This window comes from Heptranchias perlo, chromosome 21 (assembly GCF_035084215.1).
Source record: "Heptranchias perlo isolate sHepPer1 chromosome 21, sHepPer1.hap1, whole genome shotgun sequence".
NCBI classification, from domain to species: Eukaryota; Metazoa; Chordata; class Chondrichthyes; order Hexanchiformes; family Hexanchidae; genus Heptranchias; species Heptranchias perlo.
In genome coordinates, this window is record NC_090345.1 from 15,912,413 (window position 1) to 15,928,427 (window position 16,015).

General features: G+C 39.2%; 1 protein-coding gene across 1 annotated transcript in view; it reads left to right on the top strand.

Annotated features, from left to right (window-relative positions):
• pdzd8 (PDZ domain containing 8) overlaps positions 1 to 16,015 on the top strand; it is a 165,682-nt gene that overhangs the window by 73,487 nt on the left and 76,180 nt on the right. Inside the window, exon 3 of the mRNA XM_068002139.1 lies at positions 2,839 to 2,941. Coding sequence (XP_067858240.1) covers positions 2,839 to 2,941 — 103 coding nt within the window. The remainder of the gene's footprint in view (positions 1 to 2,838; positions 2,942 to 16,015) is intronic.

Here is a 16,015-nt window from a genome sequence, read left to right on the forward strand (position 1 = left end):
CCATGCCTGAATAGTAAGTCTCAAAATGTTGGGCCACTTATGATTTTTGCTAACAGCTGCTCCCAGTGCAGTTTTCACTAATGGCTGCAGCTGACTTAAGAACATTTGTTTAAACAGGACGTCCTCTCGCTGATCAGGCAGCCGTTGCCCCGGTGATGGACGTGCAGTGGGCTGTGTCATTTCATACACATCAAGCAATCGATTCATGAATAAGGATCCCTAATCCATAGATCCCTGTACTGTCTGTGCACGGATGTGCATTAAATTTAAGTTGTTTATCCCCAGTAGATCCACAATTTCTCCAGACAACACATTGGACCCAATTACTGCATGAGCGGCAGGGATAATACGCGGTTGAAGCTTCCATCCAGGGTGGCCAATAAAATAGTTTTTAAATCACCGTCTTCTAGCTCTCCACGATCCCGTTTAAAATCTCTCCAAGCTCAAGTGACCATTCTCATCCTTTATGGGCCCTAATTCTCCAGCTAAAGCAGCTGTCTCGTCTGGTTTTATTGGTGTACTATCAGTTACCTGTGACGTAATTGTGTTTTGTTGGTTATGGCTTACGCTGGTGGTAATCACATTTATGGGCTGGCTTTCCCAGTCACCGCGGGTCGGGATTATTATAACATGCTGCTTCTTGTTCTAACGGATCCCAATCTACTTTATCTCCTCCTCCTCCGGTCATAATAGCTGACACCAGGGCTGTTCGTTGTCCCAATTTTCCCTGTAACTCATATATTTTTAACTTGCACTTGGTGTGATCTGCCTTGCGAGCAGATCTAGTCACCATTTCCCTAAGGGCTCCTCTCGCATCTTCTAGTTGTTGTCTCAAAACATCGTTTTCTTCCAACAACTCAATAATCTTATACTTCATCTGCTGCGCTCCCAACCCCTGGGCGGCTGCTGTCACAGCCCCTGCCTGCAGCTGTGTCAACATACAAGTCAGGTCTCTTTTCCTATTTGCCAAATTTTCACACACTTTTTCCTTTTCCTCCTGTTCTATCTTTTTTTAAAGAGACCCTCACTTCTGCGTGCGTAAAAGTGTGCTGCATAAACTAGCATTTGTCTGCCTTTGTCTAACTTTAGTTTCTTATCATTTGTTTCTGAATCCATCGCATAGTGGATTCAAATGTTCCCCCGTCTCCTTCCGTCAAGACGTAGATTTGATCTGTAACGCAGATCTTCTTGAACTTCTCGTATAAGGCCATTTCGACCTCAGTTACCCCTGCCGTAACTAATTATATAATTATACATAAGGAATTATATTACCCCGTTGTCCTCTGAGTAGAGTTCGTAACATTTGGTTCTGTTCGTACTCTTGCCCTCTTTTCCTCTAACTTCTCAACCCTCTTAACAACTTCTTTCTTCCTTCTCTACCCGAGTCTGAGTAGGGGCTGGCTACTCAGACGCTGAGTTCACCCTGGTCCCCCTTTTCACTGCGTCAAATTTAAGCCACTTGTAGATGGTTCCCTTATCAGCTGTGGGGGCCCATCCATCGTTCTTCCTTGATGCTGGAAGGATTACAGCATCCTATACATAAACGAGGGGTCTCATTGTTGTGGCCACTGGTTCACGCTATTGTATAACTAGTTGTTGGTCTCTAAAGCTAAGGGAACATGGAGTCCGCTTACAGGAGAGACAGGTGATGCTGGCGCAAAATTTGTAACAAGCACCTTCTCATGTCCTGAGGACTTCCCAAAATGCTTCACATGCAATGAATTATTTTTGAATTGTAGCCACTCTTACAGTCGAATGCAGCAGGCTATCTGCCCATCTGTTCAGGTGTGCGTAACAGAATTCATGGAACTAGCTGAAGAATAGAAACTTCACCAAGCGGCCCTCAACCAAGAACAGCTTAACTAGCCATTCTCTCTGGGATCTTTCTGTGTGCAAATTGGTTGGCATATTTACCTACATAATATTAATGAATGCACTTCAAAAAAGAAAGTAATTTATTAGGTTTGAAAAACTTTGGAATTTCTGAGCCTATAATGGGATGTTATATAAATGTTTTTTATTTCCTTCCTTTTCTCGCCAACAGTGATTAACTGGAAGCTGACCTCAGAATGTGCCTATTTACGATAATTTAACTTTGTAGTCTGAAACTTAACTCCACCGTAGCAGCTTAATAATACTTTGTGGATTACATGTTATAATGCTCCTATCTATCTCCATAAGACTTCTCTGCCACTCTGGGGGTGTTGAGGTGTTCACTGGCATTCCGGTGTTTTCAAAGTGATCTGGGTCCTAGAATTAGCAAGTTTATGGCCTATTTTGAATTTGACTGTACCCATCAATGTATATTTTATTCTTTCACTCCCCCCTCCCCCCTGCCGCCTAAATATGACCCTCTGCTCACCGATGTTAACTTATACTCGGATTTGGTTCCACAGGTGCTGGCTAAGTAGCCATTCTTCATACCTGAGTCTGGATGGTTTTACCCACGAGAGGGAACACAGTTTAGCCCAATCCAGTCCTCAACAGATGGTCGTGTGTAATTTCCAGCAGAAGATAGTGAGCGAGTACTCTGATTTTTAGCCCCTGCCCTCCTTAGTCCAACGGTGCCTAGAATAACTGCCCCAGCTGAAATCAGTTGACTTAACACCGATTAGGAATCAAACCTGGGACTTTCTGGTCTGGATGCCTTAGTTCCGCAGTACATGATGTATTTACCTTTTTTTGTACCAAACAGAATCAAACAGTAACTCACAACAGTGCAGGAAATTAAAGACAATGTAATAAAAGCTTTTTGAGATCAACAATAAGTAAGTATTGTGCGTACATTGTGGACTATCTGAGCCTTTTAAATTAATAATCACATTACTCCTTTTTTAGGTTGTTTATCCTGGGATTGTACGACCGAACTAAACACATTCACTGTACTCTGGAGTTAAGCACCAGCGTTTGGAAAGAGAAGTCTAGAAGCTCCATCAAAACGGTATCTTCATTTACAAATAGTATTGTTTTAAAGTGAAAACAGCTATTATTGTTTTTTTTAATCATCAACAGGAGAGTTTTGTGTAACATTGAACAAAAGAAAAATTAAATACCCAGTCCTACACAAACAATGGAACTTGTGGGTTGCCAGGCTCCCTCAGACTGAACCTACGTGAATTCCACTCTTGAGTAACCAAGACCATTAATAATTCATGCTTTCAAGAACCATTGAAACATACGCTTTTCAGTGTTTAGTATATAGGAAGAATAATAAGGCAAATGCTGATTTCTGAGTTTTTAAAAAAAGTGGTATGCTTTAGTTTTAGTTTCATGATTGTTTTTTCTTAACGAGGATAGATTTTACTTTCATTGCTCTGGAGGGCATTTATAATTTTAAAGCTCCATCATGCTGCTGCAAATCTATCCGGATAGATCAATCAGATTGAGGGACACAGAGGTGAGCCTGTTGTGTCTACCACTGTCCCTTGGGCAGCTTGTGAATCAGGGTCAGGCTGCAAATGGGTGGGAAGCTGCAGTCTGCTCAGACCACCCACTTTAAGAATGGTGGCCCTGATCCAGTATGTGGAGTGCACCCCAATAGAAATGTGATTTCATTTTAATATATTGCATACATATTACAACAGTTGGGAAATCTTGCTCCTTTAGTTTGTTTATTGTGAGGCATAACACATCTACTGTATGACATGTACCACTGTCACTGAACAAGTGGCATTTAGTTGTTTTATGTGATCTGAATGTCTGTCTTGTCCATGGAATGTTTTGACCAGCAGATGGCTGTCTGGTTCTGGCTCTGTCACTTTCAGTCAGGCCTCAGCATATTCCGTTAAATACAGTATTTTGTTATCCTGTTATCTCTGTTTGGAGTGTAATCTTTATTTTTGTCCTCAGAATTAACTGTTGTGCCTTAAGCAATCTCCAAATATCCATTAATTCTCCAGGTGTTTGGATGATACCAGAAAATCAGCTGCAGAATGAAATGCAACATCTTAAATATCAAACTTTCAGAAGTTCTTTTAAAGACTAGTTTTATATAGATGTTTCTCCTCCTCAGGATGTGCATGATATCTTGCCCACTATAATTGCTTTTGCTGCCCATCCATCACACTGAATGGAAAGACATAATAGCTTGTAATAACATTGTATTTCAGTGTAATATTTTCCATTTCTAGGTGGGTTTTTTAATGTTATGCACAATTATTTTTTTTTTATATACTGTGTGTGTGTGTATATATAATATATATATAATAAAAAATGCCCTGCCTGTGTTAAAGTGCTTTTCACCTAAAACAGTATACAGTACTGTTCTTTTGCATCAACTGTTTTGTATTGTGAGGAGCAGGTAAGTTGTGTCTCTGTGGGCCACGTAGAAAAATACCATGAAACGTTGAAGGTAACACACAAAAGTTCAAATCCATGTTCCCATTAATGTTCATATATCTCAAGTTGCTGATATGAGCAGACTATGCTGTTCTGATCCACTAATAAAGCAACAGTGTGTTTTAAAAAAAAACAGCCTTTTGCAAACTTCGCCTGGACTCCAAAGGCTAGACTACCATGGTTAAGGGGCCAAGTGATACTACAGCCATATTTGAACATTACTGTCTTCAGTAACTTGAGGCTTATGTCTCCATTACCCTATTGGAGTCCTTACCAAATGATGGATCACCTTTTGTGTGAAGAAGATGTGATTTTTTTTTTCTTTAGCAACTTTTTTTGCTGCATTGATCTGAATATTTAGTTTGCAACAGTCTGGGCCTGTTCTTTAGGTCCAATCTGTTTTCTGGGAGTTGAGATCCTGGAAGCTGTTTTGGCTTTGGGGGATGGGAAATTCGAAGAGTGATGCTTGTCTTTGTTTAATCAAAGTAGGCAAAATCAATTTTTTATTTGTTGTGGTGAATTGTAATTTTGCTTTTGTTAATTGAAGTGTTTGAATGGGTGGATTTAGTGTTGTCACAAAAAAATTAAATCAGGAAATTTTAAATCAAATGATTGTAGTTTGGGCGGATTTGAATGCTGGTCATTTTTGACCTGAAGACCTGAAGGAATAGTGATTCTGGGTTCATGCCAAGGTTAAGGTTGCATGCTGCATTTTAATGCACTAAATAGAACAGTTGCAGGAAGTCCTTACACTCAACTGATCAAACGGATAGCATTTAGTACAGTCCAGGACCATACTGATGCTTTATACTGCAATATTTGGGTTGAGTTCAATAAACTGCTGCTGTTAATGCACAGGACTGCACAATCTAGGCAAACCACAATACTTTTACCACAGTAATCAGAGACGGAGTATCTGTTTTTAGAAACTAGTAAGCATTTAATAATGAACAATAGTACAAATGGAATGAATGATTTATAAGGTGCAAGTTAACTGAAAATTATTTGGATGCATAATTTATTGAAATACAATACAAAATCTGATATCACTTAGTTTAACCCTCAAGTGTTGCACCATGGAGTTTGCATCACTGCAGTGTGGTTTCAGCTTCACTTGGATGCAACCTGTAGTGCAGTTGCGGTGTGAAACCACTCAAAGCACATTCAGCCATGAGTTGTGAGACCACCTTCGAGTGAAATCTCCCAATGTCTTAGCTTCAAATCTGCTTGAAATCGTGTGCACAAGGTTTCAAAAGTTCCCAAGCAGTTCATTAAAAGAAAAATGAATACTTGAGTTTCCATAGCAAGTCATCATGTTGCTCAGAGATGTCTCAAAACATTTCACACACAATGAATTACTTTGAAGTGCAGTGACTGTTGCTATGTAGGCAAATACTGCAATCACTTTGTGCACAACAAACAGCAAAGAGATGAATGACCAGTTTAACTGCCTTGATGTTGGTTGAGGGAGGAATGTTGGCTAACACACCAGGAGAACTGCTTTGAATAATAAAATGGCTCTTCAACATTTGCCTGAACCACTGGAACAAGCAAAAGATAGTACCTTCAACAATGCGGCATTCCTTAAGTACTCCACTCTAGTATTGGCCTTGACTTGTATGCTGGAGTTCTGGAGTGGGACTTGAACAACAACCTTCTGACTCAGAGATGTGAGTTCTAGTCACTGAGCCAAACTGACACTTTTGATGCTTGGGAACTTTCTAAACTTATTTGTACTACTTACAGAGCTGGTAGTCCTATCTGCCTTCTCCCAATGTTGAAATTTAATGTGTGTTTGGAATGCCAATCACTGTGACTTTAAAGCAAACAAGCAAGCAATATCAGCTACTAGAGAGTCACATTTTCAACTTTATCATTCTAGTGATGGATCTATCCTGATGCTGATGGAAGGTGTATGTAATGGCCAAGGCACATTGTTGGCCTGTACAAATGGACTGAGAGCACAGCCTGAATTGGCCAGAACAAAAGTAAATGCAATGACTAGTACCTCCAGTGGTAGTTGCTTATCTCTGCAGAAGGCATTCAGCAGCCGGAGGTACAGTCTGAGCATTTTGGTGCCATTCATGGCACTGCCTCTGTGGGTTTACACTACAGAGTAGGCTAATGCAGCTGGGTTCCCGAAACATGGGTCTTGAGTAGCTGGCTTCAAGCCAAATGTAAAATTGCTGGAAGTTGCTAAGACCGGCAGCTCAGAAAACCAGATAAAATTGTGTCTTCCTTGCAATTTTGCCAAGATCTGACACTTTTACATGTGGCTTGCAGTTGGCTATATGGGCAGACGTTTTAGGACCTCAGTGGCACGAGTGCAGGACTTGCACTATATAAAAGTGTCTAGTAAGTATGCTTGCCATCAGGGTCAACACTGTAAGGGAAATCAGGTATCAAAGTAGAATTTAACTCCAGAGTGGAGTTGAATTGGGCCGTGAAGCAAGAGATTAAATTGGGCAGGAAAGAAACCCTGTATCATGGGTATTGGCTGGTAGTTTTAGCAACATTTCACTCCAACTGAATCTGACCTACAAGTCTAATCCTGTGAGGTTGTCTTTAGTTAGTATTATCCTGAAAGCTATTTTATTGAAGTATAAATTCAGAAAACCTGTTGCCAGTTTTGGTAAATTCTCTCTCTGTTTTGTGATTCATGTTATCTCTCAAATCTCCTGCTTTAAATCTTACTAAAACCCAGAATTTATGAAAGTGCATGAAATTTGGTTAAACTTAATGGTGCTTGATAGTGTTGGAAGCCAGAATTCACAATGTGAAGTCCACTGAGGCCATTAGTCAAACTTACAAATCCGTTTTACAAGAGGTACTGTGCAGTTGACATAGTCTTAAAATCAATTTGCAGCATTATGATTTAGAAATGTGCTGAAGGAGCTATTGATGATTGGTTGAATCTGTAGAATATAATTATGGTTTTCAACCAGATTTACACCAATCCACTCCACCCACTCCAAGGACTGAAAATTTTGACAGTAGTGCTTATTTTGATGACCCCAATAAAACATTGGAAGTAAGGTTAAAAAATCTTAATTACATACTTGCCTGATAAACATATATTTGGCATGTTAATTCTGTAATAATGATGCTTTCACTAAAATAAAAGTTATTTCATTTACTTCAATAGTAATGTAGAGAAGGGGTTCTGTCAAATAACACTGAAGCTGCCAATTCAGGGTTGAAAATGTTTTTTGGTTTGATTTTACTCTCATTTTACAATTTTGTATGAAGGAAGGAAAGCACCAATAAAATGGAATTACAACCATCAAAAATACTAAAGACAAAAAGCACACACTGGAAACCCAAAACATAGTTCTGTGCATCCAAATATAATTTATCTTCATGTTTTTTAATGTTGGGGACAGTACCCTTTCGTAAACAGCTAGGGGCAGTATAATACAACAGAGGGAGAGTTTTCAAAGCTTTGAGAAACGCATGTCTCTGGCTTCCCATATCCTACAAATCAAGTCTAGACATGACAATACTGTTTCGTCCCTTTTGACTTTTAACTAAATGTAGTTTTATTCACAAATTAACATGTGCTCTAATTATACCCTTTCAGTCTCTTGACATGTAATACTGTAATTATCTTAATGCATTGGTAATGAGCAACCTTTTCTTTTAAATGTCATGTACTAAGTACTATCCAGCTGTTTCAGTTTTTACGTGGGTACTTTAGCAAATTATCTAGTATTCTTGTCCTGTGCCTACTCAGTTTTCTTTTTAAGGCCTCTGTTTAACTGAACAGTTTCAAATGTTCTGCTGGGTCAGTTTCCTTTAGTAATTTTATTTGTAGTTTAAATCGGTAATATTCTCACCATTTTATTATTAACACCATATTGAGTAGCAGTCCACCCTAATCAGACTGACACTGGTCAACGCTACCTTGATGCTAGCTCCCAGTTGTACAAGTTTGCATGATGTGTCAGTGACCACCTACGATGGCACCGATCTTTTCTGCCTTCTATTATCATAGAATGTGTTGAATCTTCAAAAGTGGCTTAAGAGCAGATTAATTTGCTGGAAAGTTATCCCAGCCACCAGAATGTCAAACTCCATTTCTTCTTAGCACAAGGACACCTCTGGTTCTAATGCTGCACAGAAACACTCCTCAACTTCCAGGCCAGGTAGCAATTTTGGGCTGGGAGCATTTGCAAGAAATAACGTGAGGTTATGAGACACCACATAATTTCCTTTAGTATGGGTTATGAATTGGCCCAATAGTAGGTTTTAACTCCTGTTTGACATTTGCCAGTGTAGATTCCAATTAAGTGACCACAGCATCCAGGTTGCTGACTGGTACTCAGGTCATTTTATCTCTTCTACTGATGCAATCTTTAGCACCGCCTGAAGCAGTTGCCTGGACTCTAGAACCAGTGTTTGATCCAAGTCAGTTTGGACATCAAGCCGCAAGAAGCTGACACCCACGGGAGGGAGGAGGCTCATGTGGAGCTTAAATGCTGGCATAGACTAGTTGGCTGAATGGCCTGTTTCTGTGCTGTGGTTTTAATGTAACTAATACAAGGAGCTTCTCCTACACCTCCATCCCCTCGAGGAACTTTCCTAAGAACTCTTGTTGTATTATATCTTCAGCCATTGAAAGACAGCCCCAACATATGATCATCTCCAATTATTGCAAAACTAATGCTGAGTTAGACAAATTTTTGATCAGCAAGGAAGTCAAAGGATATGGGGAAAGGGCGGGAAAGTGGAGTTGAGGTAAAAATCAGAACAGCCATGATCTCATTAAATGGCAGAGCAGGCTCGAGGAGCCGAATGGCCTACTCCTGCTCCTATCTCTTATGGTCTTATGGTCTAACCCAAGCAGAGTGCTCATTTAGCCACAGCTCTGATAGGACTAATATGTATGAGGGCAGCATCAGCCAAGGTAGGTCCCTTGTGCAATGGCAGCATACTTCCCTTTTTTCTTAGAAAAGAAAGCATGGTTGTAGGGAGCGGGAGGAGCACATGAATGAGCATGGATAAAGAGCCCCTAGTTTAAGGGTTTCTTCAGCCTGGCAGGCTGCTAACCTGGCATGTATTTCAATTAATGGACATCATATAGGATTACTTCTCAGTTGCAGCACAGCCTGCAATCACATTCTGAGATGAGTAAGGTCACCACAATTGACCAAGTAGACATTTCTAATGGTCAAATTTTCATGGGTCCAGTCATTCACACAGAGTTTCCAAGGGGTTTCTGTTGCACCTACCTGTTGATTCACCTGATGACTTCAGTCTGGTTCTCAACAAACTAATGTCAGAGCTTTCTGAGCTTATGGATACCTATGAGCTTAAATTTCTTTTACATGAGCCAGTTACTTTATTAGCCTTCATCTTGGCACCGAGTTAGTGAACTGCATACATATTGGTGATAAGCCTGCCTTGTTTGGCATCTGTATATAGCAATTCTTGAGCTTTATTAATTCTTACTCTTTATTGCTTGAGATTGTTTGAGTTTCGTTTGTCTCAGAAAATCAGTGCTTAGGTACGATCTGCCATCTCATGTTTCTCCCATTAAAAGAAAGTATCACTTAGTTGATAAGTCAATAATCTTTGTGTGATGGGGTGAAATGTTTTCATCAGCCTAGGTAATTTGGTTGTTAAATCAATGAGGAAATCAACCTTACTGAATTAGGCAGTGGTGTATGTCATCTTGTGCCACTCCTTAGCATGGTAGGACTCACCTGGGGCTCATTCTGGCCACTTCTTGGACCAGCATGCTGAAGGTTCCCTTTGCTTTCTGCATGATGTGGAGATGCCGGTGATGGACTGGGGTTGACAATTGTAAACAATTTTACAACACCAAGTTATAGTCCAGCAATTTTATTTTAAATTCACAAGCTTTCGGAGGCTACCTCCTTCGTCAGGTGAACGATCGTTCACCTGACGAAGGAGGTAGCCTCCGAAAGCTTGTGAATTTAAAATAAAATTGCTGGACTATAACTTGGTGTTGTAAAATTGTTTACAATTGCTTTCTGCAAGGCATTGACCTGGAGCAGTTTTCAAGTTTTGCATATTTTCATTAAGTATTACAATCTTGACCAAGCAGCCCAGGTTAAAAAATACTTTGGTGCTGCTGCACTCTAAGCAGTCCCTGAGATGCAGGCCCTCAGCATCCCACCACCATTTTTTTTGTACTACTTTGATATATTCCTATTTTTATGTGACAGTTAAACAAGTGAGGAGGAATGTTAGATTATCTGTTGTAAGAACATTAGATTACCAGCTGTAGGTATATTTCTCAATCTTGGAAAGAGGTTCTATCACCTCATAAAAATGTTCCTCCCAGCCTGCATTTAATTTCTCTATAATTGTGTAGTTTGCAGCTACTTCACATTTTTATTGTCTGAAGTTTCAGTGCCCTCACTTGGGTTTTGATTCTGTCTCCTCTAGCCAAAGAACTAATGGTGCAGGCAGGAATTAAGCCTTTAATACAGTAGGGTAGGGGGAGAGCATCTTGTAGTTGCACAGGGTATGATTTCCACCTATTCATAATCAGTGAGTGTAAAATCTAGCCTAGTGTCCCCAGGTCCTATTTGTGGACGGAGATGGAATTCCTCGCATAGAATGAGCTAACACATGCCTGTATGTGCTGATAGTCCTTTAACTTGCTATTTTTATGTTAGCAACCTAATAAAAAAATAAATTATTATTTCAAAGTAAGCCAGAAATTAGGGCCAGAGAATGTAAAATGGAAATTTTGGCTGTACATCAGGAAAACCTTCTTTACACAGTGATAAATGCCTGGAATACACTGCCAATAGAGGTAAAACATTGGGGTTATTCAGAATGCAATTAGATTCTATGATAATGTAATAGGGGGATGAGCTTCGATGGGCTGAATGGTCTTTTCTTATTGTTGACTGTTCTTATTACTGAGTATCACTTTGTTAATCTTGCTCATTTCTGGACTATTGGATTCAGTGCAGTAAATTTTTGGATGCAATGTAACCCAATATTAAGCAAGTGGACTCTGGCAAAAACAGAAAAGAGTACAAAACAATGTACAAAACATTGGGTACGCTTTCAGTTTTTTTTTATTCGTTCACGGGATGTGGGCGTCGCTGGCAAGGCCGGCATTTATTGCCCATCCCTAAGAGGGCAATTAAGAATCAACCACATTGCTGTGGGTCTGGAGTCACATATAGGCCAGACCGGGTAAGGACGGCAGGTTTCCTTCCCTAAAGGACATTAGTGAACCAGATGGGTTTTTACAACAATCCGGTAGTTTCATGGCTATCATTACTGATACTAGTATTTTAATTCCAGATTTTTATTTAATTAATTGAATTTAAATTCGCCAGCCGCCGTGGCGGGATTTGAACTCGTGACTCTGGATTTTAGTCCAGGCCTCTGGATTACTAGCCCAGTAACATAACCACTACGCTACTGTACCCTAATAATCTGTTAATCTGTGAAAATTAAAGTAGCAATATAGTGTCCATGGTTTCATACCATAAAACATTTTAAAAGCTATTTCATATTCCCAGTTAATCAGCCAGACGATCTTTGTGAAATGGACTTCAACCCAGTGCTACAGATAAAGCTCTGTATATTTTGTTTGATTGACAGGTACAGATTTACTAAGTATCCATCTGGTTGTGTGCTTTGGTTTTTTTATCAGTCTTTTCCTGCCTCCTAGTTGCTGCTGCTTTCAAACAGCTGTGAGCACAATAAAGCAGGATTACGCAGACTACTTAGATTGAAGAGCCGACATGCTGTACATTGATAAACAGAACCAGTTTCGAAACGAGAAAAGAACTTGCCATTGCTTACCTTTGTTGTAGAGTTTTTCAACTTTGGTTTACCTTAATGGTAAAAGTCTTACTGGATATGAGGATGCAAGACCTTATTCATGTGGTTGATGCTGCTTTCTTCATCCCTGGGAATTGGTCTAGCCTTAAATAACTTCAAACCCTTGTGTATCCAAAGAGCAGTTACAAAGCTGTGCAAAGATCCAGTTTGCACTTGACAGGGAAGATTTGGATCAAATAATGTAGTTCAAACAATGACTGAAAAAGGTACGAAGCAGATGTTATCTTGCACTAACCTTTTCAGGTTTAATTTGAAAGATCATTCCACTGTGAACAAAATTTTCTGATAACACTGTAAATATGTTTGATAGATCCCATGCCAATAACTTCAAACCAGCATTTTGCAATAAATTGCCAATTAGAAAAAGGACCTAGTTCCTTTTTAGAACCTGTGCATGCCATTCTCTCATAGGACAATCAACACACAGTAACTTTGGTGTATTCCTAAGTTTCTGTTATCAAGTTGTCTCCAGTACTTATTTTGATGGATTTTTATTATTTGTGCTTGAAGATAGATTGAACCCTTCAGTCCCACTGGTGAGCAGTAGAAATACAGTATACTTGGTTACTTTTCATTGTTGGTGCTTTTATTAAAAAAACCCTTAAAATGGATAGGCCAATAATCAAATGCATAATTGAATCATATTGAACAAAGCTATATGGAGAAACAGCTAACCCACTAATAAACATCAACAGTCTAGCGTAATGAAATATCAAAATCCCTTGCAGCTAGAAATTGTATTGCAATTTCCGTTTAATCTCTAAAAGTTTTCAAATCCTACCATGTGAGGCTGATTAGGATTCGAATATATTCTTTTAGAAATGTCACATTTTCTTTCATCACTTACTGCTTAGAACATAAATTTGAATTAATGATGGTTTCATTCCAGTTAAATGTAAAGGTTTAATCAATAAATTGGTTTTGGGGAAAAAAAAGTGAGATGTAATGAGACAGACTTCCAGTAAACGCTACCGAACATCAAACAATCAGTGCAGGGTTTCTGTTTTATTCAAGTACACACAGCAATTCTGAGCAAGATGGAGGCAGATATTTTGTTTTCTGTAACCCTATTTCTATGCCTTTCCACTGCATGGAGTGAGATTACTCTTTGCAGTTTACTTGCAGGACTTAACTGAAGTGACAAAAAAAGTGACTTTCAGCACAGCCCCAAACCTTAAGTATGAAACTCCTTTACACATTGTCTAGTTAAAGATTCTTCTTATTAGCCAACTCCAAGAAAAGTCAACACTATTTTCTATGATGAGCTTGTACTTTCGAATCTAATTATTTTTCTGAATAAATGTTTTTTTCTTCTTAATTCTGTCCTTTTGGCTTTCTCTGTCTCTCTATCTCTCTGCCTGCCTGTCTGTCACCTCTCTGTATTTCCATGTGTCTTTGCCTTACTCCATTTGTCTTTCTCGGTGAGTGTCTCTCTATATGGCTGTCTGTCCATCTATCTCTCCCACCCCCACTCTTGTGCTACTCAGCTGGCTGGGTGGTCAGCAAGTAACTTATTCCTAGATCAATGCTATTTTTGAATGATTGATTGTCTAGAAAGGATGGGTGGGGGGTGCACAAGTACAGGGGCTTGATTCTACCTTGGATTATTTATTTTCCCTCCTTTGCTACATCTTTGCTGATCAGATCATTGTTGGAAACAGCACATGATCCCAGATCCCATCATTCCATGAATGTAGTATAACAAAGCAGTGCACCATGGGTAGATGTTTTTTAATAAGCAGCATATAGAGGGGGTTTCACAGTAGGTGTAAAACCTAAGAGGATTCAGTAAATTTGCATCATAAAGCTGGATTCCATCGAATTGTTAACTTGGAATTTCAGTAAAATCAGGCTGAATTGAAAATAATGTTTTGCGATGTTAACACTGCAGTGTTGGGTTATATTAGCAATTAATATTTAGATTTAGTGTAAATCATAATCCTATTAAATTTGACACTGCAATATTTTAAGCCATACCCTTGTTGTGCGACTTTCCATTATATCTTTGTTTGGTGATCAACTGTTGAATTTCTAGAACATTCCTGTTTCAACTTTGAAAAATCTCCAAATTTAGAGTTTGGACTTTTCACTTTCAAGATCGCATGACTATTTAATCTAGAAATTAATTTTATTTGTGAATTATTATTTTTGATGCCTAAATTAACAGCAACAGTAATAGATTTGCTGCACCTCCATGATCTTCATTTGCTAGAATGTGGAAGGCAAATATAAACTTGAGCAATTGGAGGGAATTGCACCATAACATAGTTTATTACACATCCTGAGAGGGCAATGTTTATATTTGTATAGGCTGAATTTCCTAAATGGAACAGACAGACCAGCTCACACACATGGACCGCATGCCACTGTTGGCTAGCTGCTTTTGGACTAAATGGGGATTGGTTGCCAAGAGTAGAAATGATACCAGTGCAAGTGTTCAAATGCATGCTGAAAAACTGTCTTAACCAGTATTGAGCGTTTAATGTGTATTTGAACCCCAGGATGGAATCGATGAGAGGGAAGGATGTTGTAATTCAGTAGTGATATTTTGAAAGGTCAGTCAGATCGGAGAGTGGATATCTTACCTGGTGGATCTCCACAAGCTACCTTCCATTCTGTGCTGATAGAAATAGTTCCTCTTAAGGAAGAGATGTAATAATCTGTCTTCAAGAAAGAACAAACTTGCATTTATGTAGCACCTGTCACCATCTCAGGACATTCCAAAACGCTTCATAGCCAATGAATTACTTTTTGAAGTGTAGTCACTGTTGTAATGTAGGGAAACATAGCAGCCAATTTGCCCACAGCAAGCTCCCACAAACAGCAATGAGTTAAATGGCCAGATAATCTGTTTTAATGATTTTGGTTGAGGGACACATGTTGGCCAAGGCACAGGGAGAACTCTGCTACTCCTCTTCAAATAGTGCCATTGCATCTTTTATGCCCACCTGAAAAGGTAGACGAGGCCTTGGTTTAACATCTCATCTGAAAAACAGTACCTCCAATAGTGCAGCACTCCTTCAGTACTGCACTGAAGTGTCAGCCTAGATATGTATTCAAGTCTCTGGAATGTGGCTTGAAACCACACCCTTCTGACTCGAGGCGAGAATACTACAACTGAGCCAAGGCTGACATCTTACATTCCCATACCTCAAAGGCAGAATCATGGACTCACAAAAATGATTCTGTCATCGGGATAAGGGAGCAGTGTAAATGTGCAGAGCCAGCGTGCGCATCACTTTCCCGCACTCCATAGTGCAGAAGCACCAAATGTAAAAGCGCTATGGGAGCAGGGCACATAGTACAGAATATCACTGTTTGAAAAGAGTAGGAGAGCAGACAGGATACATTGAGCAGTCGTGATACCACTGTTTCCTCATGATCTTTATTTCAGTAGTAGTGAAATCATATGAGTGTTAATAGGAAAGTTACTGTCTCAAGCAGGTTTCATCTTTTGGGTGCCCTGTCACTATACAGTAGCCTGAAAATAAAATGTTACATACAAAACCCAGCAAAGTGACCAGAGCAAATTGAGAAATATTTTGAAAAAGAAAAATCTAAACTTTCTTCACAGCCATGCCTATTACTAATAGAAGGAAGGATTCTTTCTACTATAATACATGATTTTAATAAATACTTTAATTATTAGGTGTTGGAATTCTAATTATGAGCAAGTCCACAGGTGACACACTTGTGGCCTAATTGAAGTTCAGTGTGTTTAATCCGTTCCAATTTATTAGAATGATTAAAGATAGCGTGTTAATCATATAAATGAAATGTGCTGTAGGAAACTGTGATTTAATTGTACTGCTGTTGACTGCCCTGGAGTAGCATTTACTCA